The 20,348-nt window shown below is 39.4% G+C and overlaps 1 protein-coding gene across 4 annotated transcripts in view; it reads left to right on the forward strand.

The window, feature by feature from the left end:
* Positions 1-20,348, forward strand: part of anks1b (ankyrin repeat and sterile alpha motif domain containing 1B) — a 278,973-nt gene that overhangs the window by 149,752 nt on the left and 108,873 nt on the right. For all 4 annotated transcript variants that reach the window (XM_085387689.1, XM_085387686.1, XM_085387687.1 and 1 more), the window contains 2 exons: positions 1,168-1,324; positions 18,241-18,377. In XM_085387689.1, coding sequence (XP_085243815.1) covers positions 1,168-1,324; positions 18,241-18,377 — 294 coding nt within the window. The remainder of the gene's footprint in view (positions 1-1,167; positions 1,325-18,240; positions 18,378-20,348) is intronic.

Genomic DNA, 20,348 nt, shown 5'->3' on the forward strand with positions numbered 1-20,348 from the left:
AATCATTTACTTCGCTGCTATTTTTACCCTGCAAATAATTGGATTTTGATTTATTTATTAATTTAATTTGTATTTCAAACAGAAAAACTAACAATTAAAAATTTCCAGGTTAATTCTGCCTTTTTTTTTTTTTACCTTTAATGTATGAACTCTGTCCTCTTTTTCTTAGTGACTCCTTTCCTCTTTTACGCATAAATATTTTCACGCCATGTGATCATACCCTGAAGCTATTGCACCATCAGAAGATCAGCAGCCTGCTCTCTCAACATTTAATAAGTTGAAATAAAGCTTTTGTATCCCCTTGTATGTTTGTACTTCAAGGTTAGGGTTTGGCTTTGGTTATCCTATCCTATTATTAAAGGATTTTGATCACGTTCATGAGATTCGTCACATTAAGCCTTCAAAGATTAAAGTAAAAACTGCAGTAATGTTACAGCAATTATATGGGAGAAAAGTTGTCTCTTTTGTGTTAAGGAAAAGCTCCAGGAAAGTCTTGTCGATCACATTGAGGACAAAACCCCAAAGTGACTTTCGGATTTTAAAGAAACGAGGAAACTTCAAACTTTTCCCAACCCTTTATTTTAAGAGAAGACTGGCCTAAACCTTTGATGATAATCCAATTGTGTGAACACGGTTGGACTTGAATGATAGCCTTGAGCTGAACTCGCATTACTGATCTGATGTGGTTATTTTCCTTTGTTGTTTGTAATGAAGCACCTCAGGCCAAGGCAAACAAAAAGAACTTTAGCCCCTTAACAGACCTCTTTTTGTCTTAAAAAAAAAATAAAAAATCTGCCCTCTCTTGCTTTTAAAAAGTCACAAAATAAGAATTCCTGGCTGGACTCAATCAGAGGCTTCTTCACTTCCCTTTTCAAAGACCATTCATTAACATGACACATCATCTATGGGTCTCTGGAAGGGTATAATACCAGTTTGTCTGAAGTACATAATTAATGATGTAATTAGTGGTGTTTGTCTTATAATGAATGGAGTGCGGCTGGTAGCTTCCAGTGGAATCATTTGAATAAAACATGTAAAATTATGGTGGTGTAAAGAAAAACAGCTATCAGATTTTTCTTGTTGGTGGCTATTATGATATGTTTAACAAACTACCCTACCATTTCTCTTTCCGTGTTTTTTTTTTTTTCTTCTTCTTCTCCCTCCCAGGATTCAAAGCGTTCGGCAGAGATCGTCACTTCTCCTTCGCTGGATGTTTTCCTTCCAGAAGACGAGGACAACCCGTATGAGTCTGTGACCACCGCTGTCACACGCAAACCCTCCTCTCTTGATATCAATCAACGACTCAACGCCTGTCCACGCAATGGTAGGATAGCTACACATGTATCTGGCACCTAAAATACTAAAACAGTCCAGTAACTTGCATTTATAAACTTAGGTGTCCTTTTATTTAGGTTATGTAAATATAATACTTACTTGAATATCTAAGACTTTAGACACATTATTAGATACACCTTGCTAGTACCAGGTTGGACCCAAGTTTGCCTTCAGAATTGGCTTCATTCTTCATGGCACATTTTCAAGTACTGGAAACGTTCCTCAGAGATTTTGGTCTGAATTAACATGATGCTACACATCCATGATGTGAACATCCTATTCCACCCCTGGGATCTGGTGACTGTGCGAGTACTGTGTACTCATTATCATGTTCAAGAAACCATTTTGAGATGATTTGAGCTTTGAGAGATGGCAAGATATTCTGCCAGCACACTGTGGTCACAAAGGGGTTTACACAGTCAGCAACAATACTAAGGTAAAAAACGTTCAGTGCCAAGAAAATATCCCCCACACTGTTACACCACCACCAGCAGCAGCATGAACTTTTGATAAAAGGCATGATGGATCCATGCTTTCCTGTTCTTTACACCAAATTGTGCCCATGCTGAAAATGAGACCCATCAGACCAGGCAGCAGTTTTTCAGTGTTCTGTTGCGCAATGTGAATTGAAGGCTCAGTTCAAGCCTTAGCTGGCAGGAGTGGCACCTGGTGTTCAAATATGCTCCTCTGCATTCATTGGTTGTAGTGGTTATTTGAGCTAGTGCTTTCTTTCTATCAGTTTGAAGCAGTCTGAACATTCTCTTCTGCACTCTTAACCCTCTCAGGCTCAAATTAAACTTTTTGTTGCTAATGCACAACCAAGTCCTGCAGTGGTACTTCTGAGTAAAAAAAACTCATAAAATATGTATGTGGGGTAATCGGGTTGTTAGTTTTTAACTGTTGCAAATTGGCAATGCCTGGGTCGAGAGGGTTAAAGCGTTACCAAGAGTGCTGTCACTGACTGGATATTTTCTCTTTTTTTAGGCCATTCTCTTTAAGTCCTTGAGATGGTTGTGTGGAAAAATCCCAGTAGATGAGCAGTTTGTGAAGTACTCAAACCAGTCTGTCTGGTGCCAACAACCATGCTGTGTTTAAAGTCACTTAAAGTCCCCATTCTGATGCTCTGTTTGAACTTGATGTCTTAACCATGTCTGCATGCCTAAATACATTGAGTTGCTGCCATGTGATTGGCTGATTGGATATTTGGGCAAGAAAGTAGCCAGTAAGTGTAGGTTTTATTTAGGGGTGCAACAATACTCGTATCAGTATTGAACCGTTCGATACAGTGCTTTCGGTTCGGTACGCATATGTATCGAACAATACAAAAAAATTTATTTATTTTATCAACTTTTCTTCTGACGATGCTGTCTGTGTTGAGCGCTCAGTGAATCTGCGTTCGCCTACTCCGCCTAGGCTGCACTGTCGAGTGCAGATCCACTGAGCGCAGCGCAAGCTAGCAAGACAGAAGCTAAGCTCGTAATTGAACCTCCGCCACCCTCATTCAGATCTGGCGTTTGGAACTATCTTGGTTTTCATGTGAAGCATGACCCTGATGGTAAGCGCGTCATCGACAAAAGTAAAACAGTATGGTGGATGTGCCACGCAATGCTCAATTGGTGGGAATTAGTGCATTAGCGCAGTTAGCTTGTTAACGTGTTGACGCCGTCCAGCCCCACGCACAGGGCGATCCGCGGTAACTCGTTAACGGAGATTTGCTGCGTTATGGCGTTAATGTCATACAGAAAATGTACAGTCTGTCACTGCAGAAAATCTTAGAATGGTCTTAGAATAATTTGACAGTGGAACATATGGTACATTCAAGTACAAGCCATGATCCATATGAAAATCCCACTGCTGTGAAGATCACGACTTCAGTAGCAGAAACGAGCCAGCTGAAAGCCAAACATATTGCCTATTCAACATGAACACACAGTTTTATGGCAGTAAACAAGTGTGGAGACAGTGGGTGAGAGTGAGAGCAGCAGTGTTTGGGATACATGCATTGTTAAAAATATGGTGGCTTTTGTTGGTCTTCATTTATTTAAGGCAGCTTAGCTGATTTTTAAAATTGATGACCGAGATTAGATGTTAGTATCAGGGTAATATACAGATGAGGTCTGAGTTTCTATTTTAATTTTCCACTCCCCAGTAATAATTAGTTCCTAAAACGTACTTTTAATTTGTGTACTTCATTTTCATCCTGTCTTTATCACCTCATAAACATAACCTTAAAATCTTTATAGATCCTGCTGCTGCTTCAGCTTTGTCAACAAAAAGCTTACCAACGATTGGAACTCAATATTTAATTGACATCGTATCAAAAGTTGAAACTTTAATTTAAAATATATTCCCAAGTTAGAATAGAGGCCTGTTTATCACTGTGCATGGAGAGCAGATGCTTCTGTTGCCTTGCTTTGTATATAATTTCAACTGCTCAACAGCTTAGGACTGCCATCTTTTCATATTACAGAGGTTTTCATTGCCAGATTAGCACCCAGAGTCTGTTACTGTTACTGTAGTTTAAATCTACAAAAAAACGTGGGTTGGAGCAAATTAATAACTAATTAATATCATATGCAAACAGTTGCTCGTTTATATTCCTAAATATTGAGGTTCCTTTTAGTCTAGGAGCAGGTGGAAATAAATATTTTATCCGTGAGCTAAATAACTGTTTCTGCAAACAACTGAAATAATTAAAATGCATTGACTAGGGTTCATTGATAAATATCTAATGGCATCTTCCACATTCAATACTGACATTAATAGAAAGTGGTCAGCTGCTAGATTTGGGTGTTAAAACAAAATAGTTGATGTAGAATATTGATCGCGTTGCATCTCTCTCTTTCACAATGTATCTTCTATTCTGTCTTCTGCCCATCACCTCAAACTGCTGATGTCAGATGGCTGCCCCTCTCTGAGCCTGGTTCTGATCGAGTTTTTTTCCTATTTAAAACTGAGCTTTTCCTTTCCACTGTCACCAAATGGTTCCTCAAAAGTAGTTGTTTGGTTCTTGGGGTTTTCTCTGTATTACTGTAGGGTCTCTACCTTCTTGTGATTTGGCACTGTGTAAATAAAACTGAATTGAACTGAAAGTGTATTACTGATTGCTAAAAAATCTTCTTCCAGGCATGGGTGTACTTCTTGAGAAGCAGTGCAAATATTGTATTTGCACTGCTCTCTGAGTAACTTCTAACTTCTTTCAGTCTAAAAATGCGTTTATAACTAAAGCAGCAACCATTCAGCGATTTATACCTGATTCGGTGTACCTTTTCACTGTCATCCACACTGTTTTCTAATCTGTTTCTAGCATGAGCTAATCCCTCGGCCTTTGACCTTTCAGTCAGTTCTGTTTGCTCACCGCTTGTTTGGTCTGCGGCGTTGTGCCTCTGCACCCACGACAACAAACACCCACGGATGCATTCACCCCTTTCACTCGACTACACACTGCTGCAGGTTGTCACGGCAACTGCATCACCGGCTGGTGAGTCACCTGAATGTTGCCATGGGAACTGTCTTGCTAGTGACACCCCCCTCCCCACCACTCCTGAGCAGAGGAGCAGCGAGAGGCTACTGTAGAGCCTTGTTTTCTGTGTGTTTGTCCCGTGCTCGACTGTTGGATCTTGCTCATCATCGACTGTTTGAGAGTTGAGAGTTGAACTGTCAGCACACACTCTAGATTGTGTGCGTGCATGTGATAGGTTAGTTGTTTTATGTCAAAGTGTTTTTGGGTGGAGAATTGCTCCACTGACGTAAAGGAATAGTGTGGGTGTTATATTTGTTCTCATCTCTCTGAGTGCTGTTACCTGGCCAAATGAGAGGGAAAGAGAGCCACACATACAGAGATTGGGAATAAGACTGAGATGTGAGGCAGAGCTGACTACATATCTATGGTATAGGTAAGCATGACAAGAAGGACATATTCACCTATAACATTGAGATAGTTTACATATAACATAGATAACTCCTTCCAGGTATCAGATAATGTGTTAATCCAGATAGACCAAAGGTAAGAAAGACTCTGAGATGGACCATGGACAGGTTATACATTCAGTAGAGGAAGTCAAAGGTTGACTCAGGCTGAGCCATCTCCATGAAAATGACACAGCAGGAGGGAAAATCCTGGATTCCTGCTCTGAGTCCAGTCACATGTCAGCCTAATTGGACATGGGTGTGAGTCAGTCTCTCTTTATCTGCCTCTGAGAGGAAGGATGTGGTGATCAAGGAACATGAGGAGGAAAGGGCTGAGATGAGAGGAAAAGGAAGAGCAGAGTGGGACTTGGTGCAATACACTGCAAAAAATTTGGTTTGTTCTTTGGTGTTATCATATTTAAGTTACTGTGTGGAGGTTTTGGGAAAATACTTAGAAAAGTTCATTACAACCACTGTATTTATTGCAAAAAAGAGCTTTAACAACAACAATAACCACCAATGCATAAGTTAAGGAACAATGTGTTGTGATTTCTAGAGGGATAGACAGGGGTTAGAGTTAAAGGGCTGCATTAAATTTAAAGGTATAGTTTTTTGGACAACCAGAAGTTTTTCTATACCATATGTGGTGTAGGATTGTGGAATAGTTTAACTCTGGAATTAAATCAATGTCCAAACATAACATTATAAAGAAATAATTTCCACAAGGTACAGGGATTTAGAAGGATGCCAGTCACTGGATGAAATATAAGTTCTATATAGATGGTTTATAAAGGTATTATAAGATAATTATTCTTTTTTTTTAAAAAGCCACATCTTATTTTAAATACTGTTTTATTATCAAAAAAGCATTTATTTGCTGATATGTTTTAATAAAATTGTAATGAGCCTATTAATGTTGCCAGCAACATTAACAGGTTAGGCCTGTTTTCTGACCACAGTAACAACGGCAGAAGAGACAATTTTTTAACAGCACTATAAAAAGTTCTGGTTCAAGATTTGTTAAACTGGGGACACGAAATGAACGCTACTGCCTCAACATAAAATCTCCACACAGACGGATCAGATGTTACATATGCATTTACAGTTTGTGAAATTGTGTCACAGTCAAAAATGGTGCATAATTACTAGCCTATATTGTGCATCTGAAAATTTTTTAAAGTTAACATCATCAGCGCCTGTAGTGGAAAGCAGGTATCTGAAAATAGGAGTATTTCATAAACTCATATTTAGAAAATGACAAAGAACTTATTACAATTTTTTTATATTTAAGTATTACCAGAAACTCGATCTTTCTAAAAAGGTTCATTTGGATTTGGTTTATGGTGTCATACATACCTGGGGAATATTACACTCCTGAATGTCCATATTCATAGTGTCAGAGTACCAGATATTCATCCTAAAAAAATTGAAGGGTCTAGCTGGATATTTTTTGTAGTGTAAACCCTGCCTGATAGCCACCTGTCTTGTTATTGCTGGTTAGTGGTCTGCAGGTGTGGGCTGCTGTAGTCTCACAGTTGAGGAGGGGAAGATGCTACAATACACTCAGAAGCTTCAAAGAATCAGGGCGGTTTTATCAAAATTCATCTGCTGACTGTCACTCAGCCTAGCCGCTACAGAAACACCAGGGGCCTGTTGTCACTGAGACTGCCATCCCAAACAATTTCCTGCATTTCATGTCTTGGCTTCTTGAATTCCTCACCAACCTTTCATCTCTTTTTATTTTACTTTTAACTTTATTTTTTTCTGTCTCCTAAAGCACTTGTCAAGAGATTCTCCACAGAGTGTTAGAGGCGCAGTCCTCCTTCTGATGCTGCGGTATTCATGGGAACGCGGTGTCCCTTTGCACAATATGCCCTCTGATATGAAAACTGTCACTTTTGACAATGAAGAGGCTGAATTATTTTCTTTATAATGCAAAGTACATGGAGTATATAGTTGCGCACGTAATCCTTTTATTCTTCGAGTCCTAAGGCAAGTCATTTTTTATTTTATGTCAGGATTATATTTATTCCTTTCTGATAGAATTTCCTTTGTTTTGAATGAGAGAATACATTTCTGCTGCACTGTTTGCCTGCAGATAGATTTAATGTACATTTGTCAGATTCGTTTTATTCATTTTTACATGTATACAGATTCAGATAGAAATACAACTGCTTGCCAAGTGTAAATTAAAACACTCATGCAGAGAGTGGAATGTAACAAGCTAGTAGGAGAGGCAGAAACATATCTGGTGTCACTTTCAACCATCAGATGTCTCAGTTTTCTTTTGTGCAGTTTCTCAACCTTAAATTATTCTTTTTTTGTTTAGTTTTTGCTCTGCTACTAAGAAGCACATTTATTAAGTTACTCAGTATTTGTAACTGTGACATTTAACCAGTTAAACAGTTCTGCAGTACTGGTAATCAGTTTAACAATCAGTAGATTTGAACTCCAGGAATGCTGCTGTAACAGCCCGATTGCAGAAACGCACAGGAGCACTGCAGGTAAAGTGCAATCCTGCAGATAGGAAAACAGGCAGCAGAGTGGTGAGGAGGGACCTGCGAGCGAAGCTTCCCAGCTTCCAGTCACGTATGGAGCAGACAGAAAGTACAGATTGTTGCCAAGCAGTAAGAGCAAAAGTGCTTCTTTTCTGCTATTGACTGACTTCTCCTAAGATAAATACACACTTGGTGTTTGTACCTATGTATGTGCTTGTGTATGCGTATAATACTTCACAGTCCTATATCCTATACATCTCTGTAAACTTTCCAATGACAAAATCAGCCGATAAACATGCAGGATGGGTATCTTGAATTTCTTTGAATTTTTCTTTGGTTTTTCACCTCTTGGAGAAATTTGTAATACTGTATAATTCATAATTCATAATTGTAATTATGAAATACGTTCATTTGACCAATTTTAACCTGGATCCTCAACTGCTTTCTATTGAAGCATGTTTCTGCAACTGAAAAAATTGTTTTCCATTCACAAGTTAAAATTTTGGGATATGATCGGAAAAGTCTGAATTAGATGTCTGAAAATTTCAACATTTTAAGTCAAACTTCTAAGAAAATAACTCCAAACTGGAGATGAACCTTTTTGAGTTATTAAGTTTTGAGATAACTCAAAATTCTGACTTATGTGTGGCAAATCCTAAAACACAATATGTTTAGAATGAGGCGACACAGGAATCATCATAGCTTTGACCTCAGAGGTCAACGTTTTGGAAAATCATCTCGGATTTTTAAATTTATACTATCCGGTCTTTAAGTGATGATGTGATGAATCCGGTGTTTATTAAGGCTGTTGTGTTTTAACATGTTTTAATGCTTTGTATCTTGTTCTATTTAATCTCAACAAGCCTTTAAAAACAGTCAGTGATCACTGTCGGCCTCTCTCAGTTTTTATTGCCGCTAGCCCGTGCATCAGTATATGAATGACTAACCTCGTATTGTGGATGGATTATCTATGTTGTTCTCCTGACTGAAGTTTGGTCCGTTTACAGCATCCTGCCATGCAGTTGCATTTGTCCCTAATCATCTGGAATCCTCGTGTCAACTTTTATCGAGTGGAAAAAAGTTAGCGTTCATCCTCCAGCTTCACTGTGTTTTTGCTAACATGGCTGTGCTGCTAGCGATCACGTAGCACATCATTATATACCAGCTAGCCTAGTTTGACCATATTCTGATTTCCAAAAAAGAGGACCCTTAGCTCAGTCATGAAGAACTTGCTTAAAGAAACATATTTAACATATTTAAACGATGCCTTCTCTGTGCGATTAATTAATTGTGAAATAAAATATGTCATATAGGCTTTTACAAGTCAACAAGTGCAAAAAAATAACTTAAAAACCTCTGGAATTAAATAATGCTACAGAAATAATGCCTCATCTGCATAAGAAAAATTACCAGTACTAGGTCGGTATGAGGGCTGGACTGGGACAAAAAATTGGCCAGGGCAGAGACCGGCCCACCAGGTATTATAGGAAAAGCCATAAAGCCTTTGAATTAAAATGAACGCTGTTGTGACAGTGGTGTACTGTCTTGTTGGTATATGTATGATTTCAATACATTTTACATCAGATAAAAACTTAGATTGTAAGATTCAGTATTTTTTATTAAAAGCGAGACATTTTAAATGAGAATAAGAAAGAAAAGTATTTCTTTGTGCCCCCCTCTCCCTGTTAATGCCCTACCTGGCCCCCTGGCAAAACTTTGCTAGACCCGCCCCTGCACAGTTACCAGCTGTCAGCTACTTAGAAAAGGATCCTGGTGTTATTTGTCTCTCAGAAACAGTTCATAACTTCCCTTCAACTCATTCATGTCACCTAAAAGGTAAACCTGTTTCTCCATCAGCTTTTCAGCTCTGATGATTCAGTAAGGACATCTCCTGGTTTCCCTCTCACCACATATCCAAACCGATATCATATCACTATCAGTAACATCACAGCACCTGCCCAGCTGTATAGAAACTCTGTCATGCTAGCTAGTAGGCAGTACGAGTTATTGTAACTTACTGTAAAAAGTCAGCACAACGAAAATAAACTCCACCTAAACTTGGGTTATATCTGACCCAGATAGACTGCAGGTCATAACTTCTTACCTGAAGTGAACTTTCAGTTCACCTGACACTCATCCACCTGCTGCCCTCTGTGGAAGCTCCGCCATAGACACCACCAAATAACTGAGTTAATTTTGCACACCAGCCAGCATCTGGCCAATCCACCACCTTTCATTGTTTATACCGTTACAAAACAACAACAAAACCATCGGCCGTAAAAACGAAAAATCACCATTGGCCCACCGGGCAAATGCCCAGTATCCCCGATGGCCAGTCCAGCTATGGTCGGAACGAGGGAAATTTCTTTTGCAGTTCGTCTGAAAAGATGCACTTGCGCTTTGGGATCGTTTAAACATCATTAGTCCCGTCTGTGAGCTCAGAACAAGCGCTCACAAAGCAGCAGTTCGGGGATGACGTCACACTCATGGGTCTTCTGTCGGAATACAGGAAAACCCGAACATTTTTATCAGTCTCGAAAATCCACCCGGACACCCCGAGCAGAACGTGATAGCAGAGGTGTACGTCTTAATTTTTTTCCAGAAATTTCTCAGTTAGAACATGGTATATCATGTTTATGTGGAAACTAACGTGCTAACTTCCTGCTGGCTTCTAACTCGATTAAACTTTATAAATCCTGTTTTCATGGATGCCTGGATGTTAAACTTAATTATTAAATGGTAAATGGCCTGTATTTGTATAGCGCTTTTACTAGTCCCCCCTAGGGACCCCAAAGCGCTTTACACACCCAGTCATCTACACATTCACACACTGGTGGCGGTAGGCGGTAGGTGAAGTGTCTTGCCCAAGGACACAATGACCGAGACTGTCCGAGCCAGCACTTGAACCGGCAACCTTCCAATTACAAGGCGAACTCCCAGCTCTTGAGCCACGATCGCCCCTGGTAAAGCAGCCACACCGATAATTTGATTACAGATGAAAGAATTTAGACAGTTTTTCAACTCTCAGCGATGCTGAGCGATGAACCTCGTTGCCTGAAGCTGTTTGATCCACAAGCTTTTGTCTAACAACAGATGTGTAAGCAGGTTGAGTGAGAACTTTTTACCCATACTGTATATCTGCTGCTTTGTATGGAGGTGTATGTCAATGTTAAGTTACATCATATTTCATTTCAAATTTCAGGACACAGAAAGTCACACGAATTCTGATTTGAGGGTTCACACTGAGGTCATGTGAAAGTGGCCTGAGGCAGATTGAAAAGATTAGATTCCTGGCTGCTCTGAGTCACATATGAGGAGGAAAAACTAAACAAAGCTCAGATTTTGGTCCTTTTTATCCCGCAGTGTGAGCGCAGCCTCAATCTGAACTTGCTCACAGTCTCATCTGGATGGTTAATATATAAAGATTGCTACTTCATAACAGTGTTTATTTTCATGATTTTCCCCTTATGTTACAGAAAGAGGCATTTTTAATGATGGTCTTGTCACAGCCATGCTTCATTTTTAAATGAGTTCACATTAGCCAGTCACAGGCATGCACACCGCAGCCCTGCTACCTGACAGGTTAATGAATGAAGTACTCGGTCTTTTAGTTTCTTACTCCCCCTCCCATATTAACTTTCACCCTCACTGCTCTCTGGTGGATAAAGCTGTGATGTTGCTGCGTCTCACCCCATTTATCGCACTTTGGTTGGCACTGGAGGCTTAGAGTGGCTAATGGCACCATGTACTAGCCCAGGGCTTCGCCATTAAAAGGGTCGAGGCCCATTGACTTGTTGAAAGAAAGGCAATAACGTGTCTTCCTCTTTGACACCCAGAGGAAATTGCTGTTGATATGGTCATACACTTTTTTTTTTTTTTTTTAAGTTTCTGGTCTTAGCTTTAGATTCAAGCCTTGAGTTTTCTGTTGACTTACTTAGATTAGGTTGTTTCTGTCATATAGTTCTGTTTGCGCTCTATTGTAGGAGTAAAGAAGACTCTGTGGCTTTTCCATACTTTCAAGATCAACAGTGAGTTAAGATCTTTAAATACTTTTTGACTTCCCTGTTGTGGAGGCTTATCTTACAATATAATCTTTAAAACATATAATTATTTTCTAAATGTTGTAGGTATTCTAGTCAAAAATATTACTAAAAAGTTTCGATTTGGGATTTTCTTCAATATTTATGCAGACATTATGTTTATATGACAATCTGCCCTATGCCGTGCATGCCTCCCTGATTGGTCACCGTAGCACTCATAGCAAAAGTCTCATTGGCCCAAGGTGTAGGAATGAGCGGTAGAGGAGATCCTTTCTACTACCGAGCTATAGCATTTAGATGATGTAACTTGATATTTTAAAAATCTACACATGCACATCAACATTTTATCATATTATACTCTTGCTCCATCCCATCTGTTCATTACCAGATGGAAGGATTATTATTACTACACCATCACATGCAATTTATTTTATACTGCATTTGTTAATAGCATTGATCTAATTAAAATTTTAAGCCAAATTTCTCATAGGTAAGATACTGTACATATTGATAGTTGACATGTATTTTATTTATATGCATATTTATTCCTCTAATATTTCTTGTTTTATAGTAGCTGTGCTTTATAATGCTGTTTTTTAAACGTATTACCTTGGTTTGTATCGGAAACATTTAGGAAATGTTTGGAATATAATAACTTACGGACATTATAGTTTGCATCCAAACATGAGGTCACATTTGGCGTCTGATCTCACTTTTACATTTCAACTATTTTTTTAAGTTGATCCCCAAATAATGTTTGTCTAATCAAATATCTGACGTGCTACCAATATATGATTTATACTGCACGACAAACTTAAAGTACATTTAAAAAGAAAGAAGACAAAATGAATATATAGAAAATATAATACTGTTCCCATAAAGCTAAATATTGCCCAGAGAGTGAGCTGCCTTGATAGAGGTTTGCATGCTGAGTGCTCTTTGTTTTTGCTGTTTTTGCTATCTGACTCTGTACACCTTATTGCTTCTGCTCCTGTTTCTATTTTTATTGCACCGAGCATATAAAAGGCACAAGAATTTCCTTTGGGATTAATAAAGTTCTTATCTCTTTTATTAATTTTTGTATCAGTATAGTCAGTATGTGAATAAATAAATAAATAACCTGAGCAGCAACTGTACTTTGTCTGAAATGCAACAGAAGATCAGCTGATGTCTGTTTATAGTAGAACTCACAAATTCAGCATGAACACAATTTCCACTCAAGGTGGGAACAATGGCAACTTCTGTACAAAAGGGCTATTCACAAAATATAAATACACTGAATGACTAAAAATACAGACCAAAAATAGTACTGAATTGGCCTCGATTTAATGAGGATCTTAAAGATTATTACTCTCAATTCCCTGTGTGGATTTAAAGTTATCCTAAGCTGAAACCCCAAACCACAGGGATTGGCTAAAGCATCTTTGCTGTAGTGCATGGGTAAATAAAACTTTCAAACTTCCTCTTTTTTCGATTCCAACTGTAGTGTTAAAAAAACACAGAAGCTCAGCTGTAAGTTGACACTGACTTGCAAGGTTGCATGCACACACATACACTATACATATGAAATACCCCCAGAGTGGCAGAGAGGCAGAACTGACAGCCCAAAGAACGTGTCTAAAATTGACAGTTTTTGTCTTGTTAGATGACCAGGAAGTGGACAGCTGATTGAACGCTTGCGCACACCGAGAATTCACTTAGACACACGGGTCCTCTACAGGGTGCTGTAAAGAGCAGGGCAGCTGGTCTTGGATCTACACAGAGTTATATTTGAATATATCCAGGCTCTATTATAAGACACAAACTGTACAATGAAACATTTCGGCGCTTCCCAGTATCAAGGATGTGAACAGGTACAACATCCATCAGAGATTACATTTCGACACCCATACGCATGTGCACTTTTGTATGCACACTAACATACAAACATGTATTCTCTTTGGCAAGGACAGCTAAGAGTGTTTCCCAGGAGTGAGCCCAAGGCACATGTAAAGGAAGCAGAGTCAGAAACAGACACATTCACACACACATCTTACATCCATCATCAAAAACAGTGTTGACAGGCTTATTCAATAGGACAAAACCTCAATCCCTATCTATATATAACCCTCCTTCCTTTTTTCTCTCTCTCCCATTTTTTTTCACTCTTTATTTTATCTATTTACGCCCACATTTAAACATTGATTCAGCTCCAGGCAGTTCTTTTATGGTGCATGCGCGTGTGTATGTGTGCATGCGCATGCTCGTGTGTGTTTGCAAACATGTTTGATAGATGTGAGAGCATGCTGTGAAGCTGTGTCACTTTCCCCCTGCAGGACAGATGTGCCTGCGTGATTGTGTGGCTTCACGTCTGCAGCCAGACTGTTGAAAAATCAAAATCAAAATAGGATGGAAGATGGTAGCAATTTCTAAACCAGGATCAGACATTTTTGGTTTTAAAGCTGCTTCACAATAAAACTGGTAACTTCAGGTTGCTGGAGTATATAGAAAATCTTCCATGAAAAGAAATACAGTTCTTTTATTTATTTATTTAGTATTTAAGGACTTCAGGGAGTTTTAGCTGCGTCTGGAAATGGTCTCTTATGAGGTTTACATCTTTGCAAATCGTGTTTCTCTCTGTTGCTCGATTATTGTTCCTGCTAGCATTTTCTCAGTGTTTATGATTTCTTCTCTAATGAGCCTCATTCTTTTGTGTTACTGTGAAAATTGGTCCTACTTGCTGTTTTTCTGGATTCTTGTTAAAATGCTGTTTGGTAGATTTTTGAAAAATCTTAAGTTATTAGATGTCAATAAAGAATATGCAATTATTTCCACAAGAGGCAAATTTACCTCTGTACACCATCACAGTAGATTTTAAACCAAACAAGAAACAGTGCTTCATTTTTAGGAGCTTAAAAAAAATTGGACGAATGACTGATAAGCAGTTGTGTGGCAAGGTGAGACCTGCTCTATAATTGTACGACAGACTGAACTGATTGAAGATCCGAAGTTGGGTCCAATTATATTTGCTTTTGGTAGCTTTTTACTGGATAGAAGGCCCAGAGAGATGTTAATAAGAGTGAGAGGCCATCATTTTCAATCAGAGAGATGCCAAAGCTTTAGAAGTGGCGCAACCCACAGTGTGGATATAATGCAGTGCGGTGGATCTTATGTTAAAGCGTGAGCTCGTATTACTGTCAGTGGAACTGGCTTACTAGTATTTACTGATGATCTGACTGCTGATAGAAGTACCGGTAGCTGGATGAAATGTCAGATTTAGCCAAATGGATAATGACCTAAAGTGTACTGAAAAAGGATCCCAAGAGTTTCTCAGAATATATAAGAAATGATATATTCTTTCTGTGTGGTTGTTAAATGTTAAAAACAGATGGCAACAGTGTTTGTCAGCTAAGACCAGCTACACTGAATGACTGTAAATGGCTTCATCTCAAACTTATAATCCAGGGCAGAAGCTTCATTTGATACACCAGACACCATATCTGCTGTATTTTATTTCTTCTCTATTTGGCTCACTTTAATTTTGGGCTGATTTCAACCTTTTAGACTGAATATTGTTCCACCAGGAATGTCTTCAGGGATCTAATGCATCTGCTGCTATCCTTTTTTTCTTATTGCTTTCTCAAAAGTTACCATGTTCTTTTTAATTATTAAAAAATTCTGTCATAATAAGTAACAAAAAAATGTAGAGTTTACTTTCAATTACAGTAAAAAGAAAATCTGAATACAACTTTATTTTTATCCTTTTCAGTTTGTTCACAAATAATTTGGTACCTCTTCTTGCTTTTTTTTTTTTCCACATGAAGATTAGAATTCCTCCTCTGCAGGCTGACATCCTGGTAAATGTAAAGTAAAGGCGTTTGTCGCTCATTAAATTACAGGACGCTGTATGTGTCATTATGCAAAACATCAGCAGCAGCCCCACATTTCTCCCTTTTTTATACATTTGTTCTTTTTGAATAGGTGAAGATGATTTGTGGGAGTTGTGAAAAATCACACCATCAACGACATCCAAGTTGAAACAACAACAGGGAGCACTGCTTTTATTTCAGTTTCCATTTGAAATGAGCTAAGTGGACCTGCCACATAATTAAAAGTTATGCGATTATCTTGTAAGAATGCAGTGTTCTGCTGGGACACCGTGCGTCTGGGCATTCATATCAAAGTTACCCACCTTAACATTGTTGCAGCCCAAGCAGATGGCAGCACTCTCCCTACATAGGAGCAAAAATAATCAATCCGCAGAACTAATTAATTCATCCAATCCAGGATGCACAGGAACAAGCCTGAAACACTACCAGAGGTCCAATGCCAGATGCCACAGGACACCACCACAGAGCTGCTGGCCCATTTTAGAACATGCTAGAGCTCTATTGGTGGCACAAGTGGGGGTGGGGGGGTCGTACATACACGTAGTAGGCACGTGGCTTTAATGTTGTCGCTTTAGTTAAGAAACAATCCCTGGAAATCAGATGAAATATATAATTCTGTTCTTAGTGCTGTTGTGTCAGTGTGTACATGTATGCACACTTGTGAGGTAATAGTCCCGACTGGGTCTCACACCTTAATTGGATGATATTCTGGCATCTGATCGAGTCAGTGTAGGCAGGTGGTAACTGACAGAAAACATCTAGCGAGTGTGTGTGTGTGTGTGTGTCTGATGACAATATTGCGAGAAAGCTGTGTTAGTCTGGGTATTGTGTCTCTTCCAGTTGATTAAGACAAATGCTTTCTCCCACTGAAAGTTAATTCAGTCGACTTCAGCACTTTTCTCTTCTTCCTTCCTTTCTGGTCTTTTTCTTTTCCTTTTTCCTCCCCTCTTCTCTGCTAAAGGATCATGCACTGGGGAAATTAGCTCAGATACTCTGTAATCAACTGCACACACTGAGTGTGTGTATAGAAAACTGAGATAGACATCAAACTGCTCTGGACAGCAGTCACGTTTTCCTGCTGTGGTTGTTGCTGAAGCTTGTAAAATTACAAAATGACACTCGCCTCTCTTTGGTTCTCTTCAGTGATAAAACAACTGTAACTACCAGGTCCCTGTTAGGCGGAGGTACTGTACATAATATGACACATTAGCCATTTTGCTGAATTCTCATGTGTTTAGCGGGAACTAGAAAATGCTAACACGCTATTACACCACCTATGTTTTGTTTCCTACATAAACTATTTTGCTGTCTATACTGCTTCATGCTGGCAACTGATATAGTCTGAAAAGACTGGCTAAGCTCTCACCTGTTTTTTCTAAAGACTGAAAACCGAGCACTGGGGAGATGCGATAATCTAGTTTGCTTTTTTAAGAGCATTTACATCCATCACCCATAACATTATGACCACTTACAAGTGAAGTGAATGACACTGATTATCTCTTCATCGTGGCACCTGTCGATGGGCGGGACATATTAGGGCACAAATGAACATTTTGTCCTCCAAGTTGATGTGTTAGGAGCAGGAAGAATGGGCAAGATTCAGGATTTGGGACAGTCTGACCAGGGCCAAATTGTGATAGCTAGACGACTGGGTCAGAACTTGTGATGTGTTTCCGGTCTGCAGAGGTCATTATCCATCAAAAGTGGTCAAAGGAGGGAACAGTGGAGAACCAGCGACAGGGTCCAGGGCAGCCAAGGTTCACTGATGCATGTGCAGCGTTAGGGTTGGCGTGTGTGGTCAGATCCAACAGATGAGCTATTTTAGGTCAAATTGCCTAAAAAATTAATGCTGTTTCTGATAGAAAGCCGATAGAAAAAAGCAGTGCATTGCTGTTTGTTGGTATGTGGCTGCATAGGCATAGACTAATCAGGGTGCCCGTGTAGATCACTGTCGCCAACAATGAGCATCAGAGTTGGATGGGAAAAGGTAGCCTGGTCTGATGATCCACGTTTTCTTTTACATCACATGGAAGGCCGGGTGCATTGCTTACCTGGGGAATACCTGGACCCATGATCCACTATGGCAAGAAGGCAAGTCGGTGTCATACTCCGATCAAGCATCTGTGCAATGAGCTGGACAAACAATTCCAATCCACACACAACTTACAGGACTTAAAGGATTTGTTGCTAACTTCTTTGTGCCAGATACCACAGCACACCTTCAGTGGTCTAGTGGAGTCCATGCCTCAATGGGTAAAGATGTTTTTTTCAGTTAAAGGTGACCCAACAATATTAGGCAGGTGCACATAATGCTATGCCTGATCGGTGTATATTGCAGTATTTTGACTGGATGTTGTTAAATGTCTGTCCCATAATACTACATTTATTCTGTGTTATTTTGTTCCTTGACTTTAACTGTGACTCTGTTTACATGCAGAGTTTAAATCCAAACACATCTGCTTGCAAGTATCGTAGAAATGGTAATCTGGCTTTAGACTCCGCCCTCCTGTGGATGATGAAGGGGGTACAAAGGGCAAGTCTTCCCCTCTTCTTTTTACTTGTCCCTCACTCTTTCTCTCTCTCTCTAAGGTCACTTGTCCCATGTAACGGTGAGTGAGGGGGAGCATGGTAACCATGGCAACTGCTCAACAGGACCCACACCGGACTGCTCGCCCCCCTCCCCTGACACAGCCCTGAAGAGCATCGAGAGAGTCATCCGCCCACAGGTGAACACAAACACAGACAAAAAGACTAACAGACACACACACACTAATGAATGCGTTGTAGAAGCACCTGATGCATTATTGAACATCAGAGCATCCACCCACAAGTAGCCACACACACACACACACACACACACACACACACACACACACACACACACACACACACACACACACACACAAAAAATGACACACACAATGGTAAACATCTCTCTGTTTCTGTTTGTCTCCCTGTTTCGTTTCATCTACCTTCCTCTCTCTGTTCCTGTTTCTAGTAGTTTAGATTATCTAAAATTTCCATTATGTTTGTGCTTATAGGCATCATATTCTGGTAGCAAAAACTCAGACGGTCCTTTTAAACCAGGGTTGGAAAGTTTGACTGTGTTTCTGTTCTAAATGTGATTTAACTTCCATTCTCAGTGTCTTATTTTGGTCTTATTTTAGAATATTTTCTTTAGTCACAAAACCTGCTGGAAGTCTAGCCTGTGGGGGCACGTTTTGCACCGCAGGTATAAAAACGTCAAATTTCTGTATTTGAAGAAACAGCTTTGGAAGACAGGTATCTGCTGTGTCATCTGTGAACCTCCACGCTGACATAATGGGGTGCGATTGAGAGATTGTGGTCTGCTGCTGCACCAGCTACACTCTTTTTAATAATTCAGTTGTTGATTCATGTTAACTTTCACCTTTCACCAGCATCTACATGTTGCATGCAGCTGGGTTGTGCATTGACTGTGGTCAGAATGCGCACCAGTAGCTTGCCAGTCACTGCATTATTTAACAGATTTTTCCCACTGGCGCATTAAATTAATATGATTTTAAAATTTAGATTTTATTTAATTTGTCTCTCTCTCATTGAGGCACCAGTGTGCATGAGCTTGAACTGTATTGACAGTTCACGCTTGCGCCTCTTTGAAATGAATGTGTGTGTAAGGAGAGCCTACATTGATCCATTTGTTAGAAATGCTAGTTGATCCCATCTCATCAGCTCCTTGTTTCACCGTTAGATTTTTGTCAATTACAGACTGCTCCATATTTGTCACATGTGTTTTTAAGGTGGTTTTTAGACATAAGCTAAAACAGTTAATTTGGTGAATGTATGTTATTCATATTTCTTCCTGTTTGACCTGAAAAGATGGTTTAAAAAAAAGATGTGATGTCCCAGTTTACTTGTAAATAGACTGGTTCTTATGTAGTGCTTTTCTGTTCTACTTAAGCACCTAATGGGCTTTTTTACGACATGTATTTTTAACCCATTCACACACAGATTTATACAAGCACTTTTTTCTTAGTCTAAGTACATTTACACACACATTCACTCTCAGGAGCACTATCACTATCTTGCCTAAGGATACTTTGGCTTGCAGACCACCAACCTTCTAATTAGTAGATGATCTGCGCTGCCTCCTGAGCCACAGCCGGTCCTGTACAGCCTGCATCTGCCACACTGTCTTCACTAACACAGGAAACTATATGATACATTGTGAAAAAAGGTCCCCCGATGAATAGGCCTATATTACTTTCTTTTCATGCTGGGAGTTATATAAACTCCTCTTGTGTCACTGTCTCAGTAGCTGCTGTACCTGAATCTATGCAACTTCACTGTTTATTTTTTAATGCTAATGGCACAGATGGTACAACATTGATCACCTGGTGATTATATTGGAAAAATAATGATGAAGATTGCCGAAACACAAAAAGCAGTCATTGCTAAACACAACGATCCTGCCCTTAACCCAGCACAACTCCCCATCTAGACAGATTCGTTTTTGTCGTTGTAGCGAATCATTTGTTCACTATAATAAAGGTCTAATGAGATCTAGATGAAAAAGTCAAACCCAGACAGACAGAAGTTGAAGTTCATCGTCTACTGCTTAAGAAACAGTCATTTATGGATATTTGTATGAAATTAAATTTAAAAAAAATGCTTCATTAGGGTTATTTCAGTGAAGGAACCTCCTGTGAGCCAACTGA

This window comes from Rhamphochromis longiceps, linkage group LG17 (assembly GCF_057381845.1).
Source record: "Rhamphochromis longiceps isolate RC_006_pf linkage group LG17, R_longiceps_female_GT1.1, whole genome shotgun sequence".
NCBI lineage: Eukaryota > Metazoa > Chordata > Actinopteri > Cichliformes > Cichlidae > Rhamphochromis > Rhamphochromis longiceps.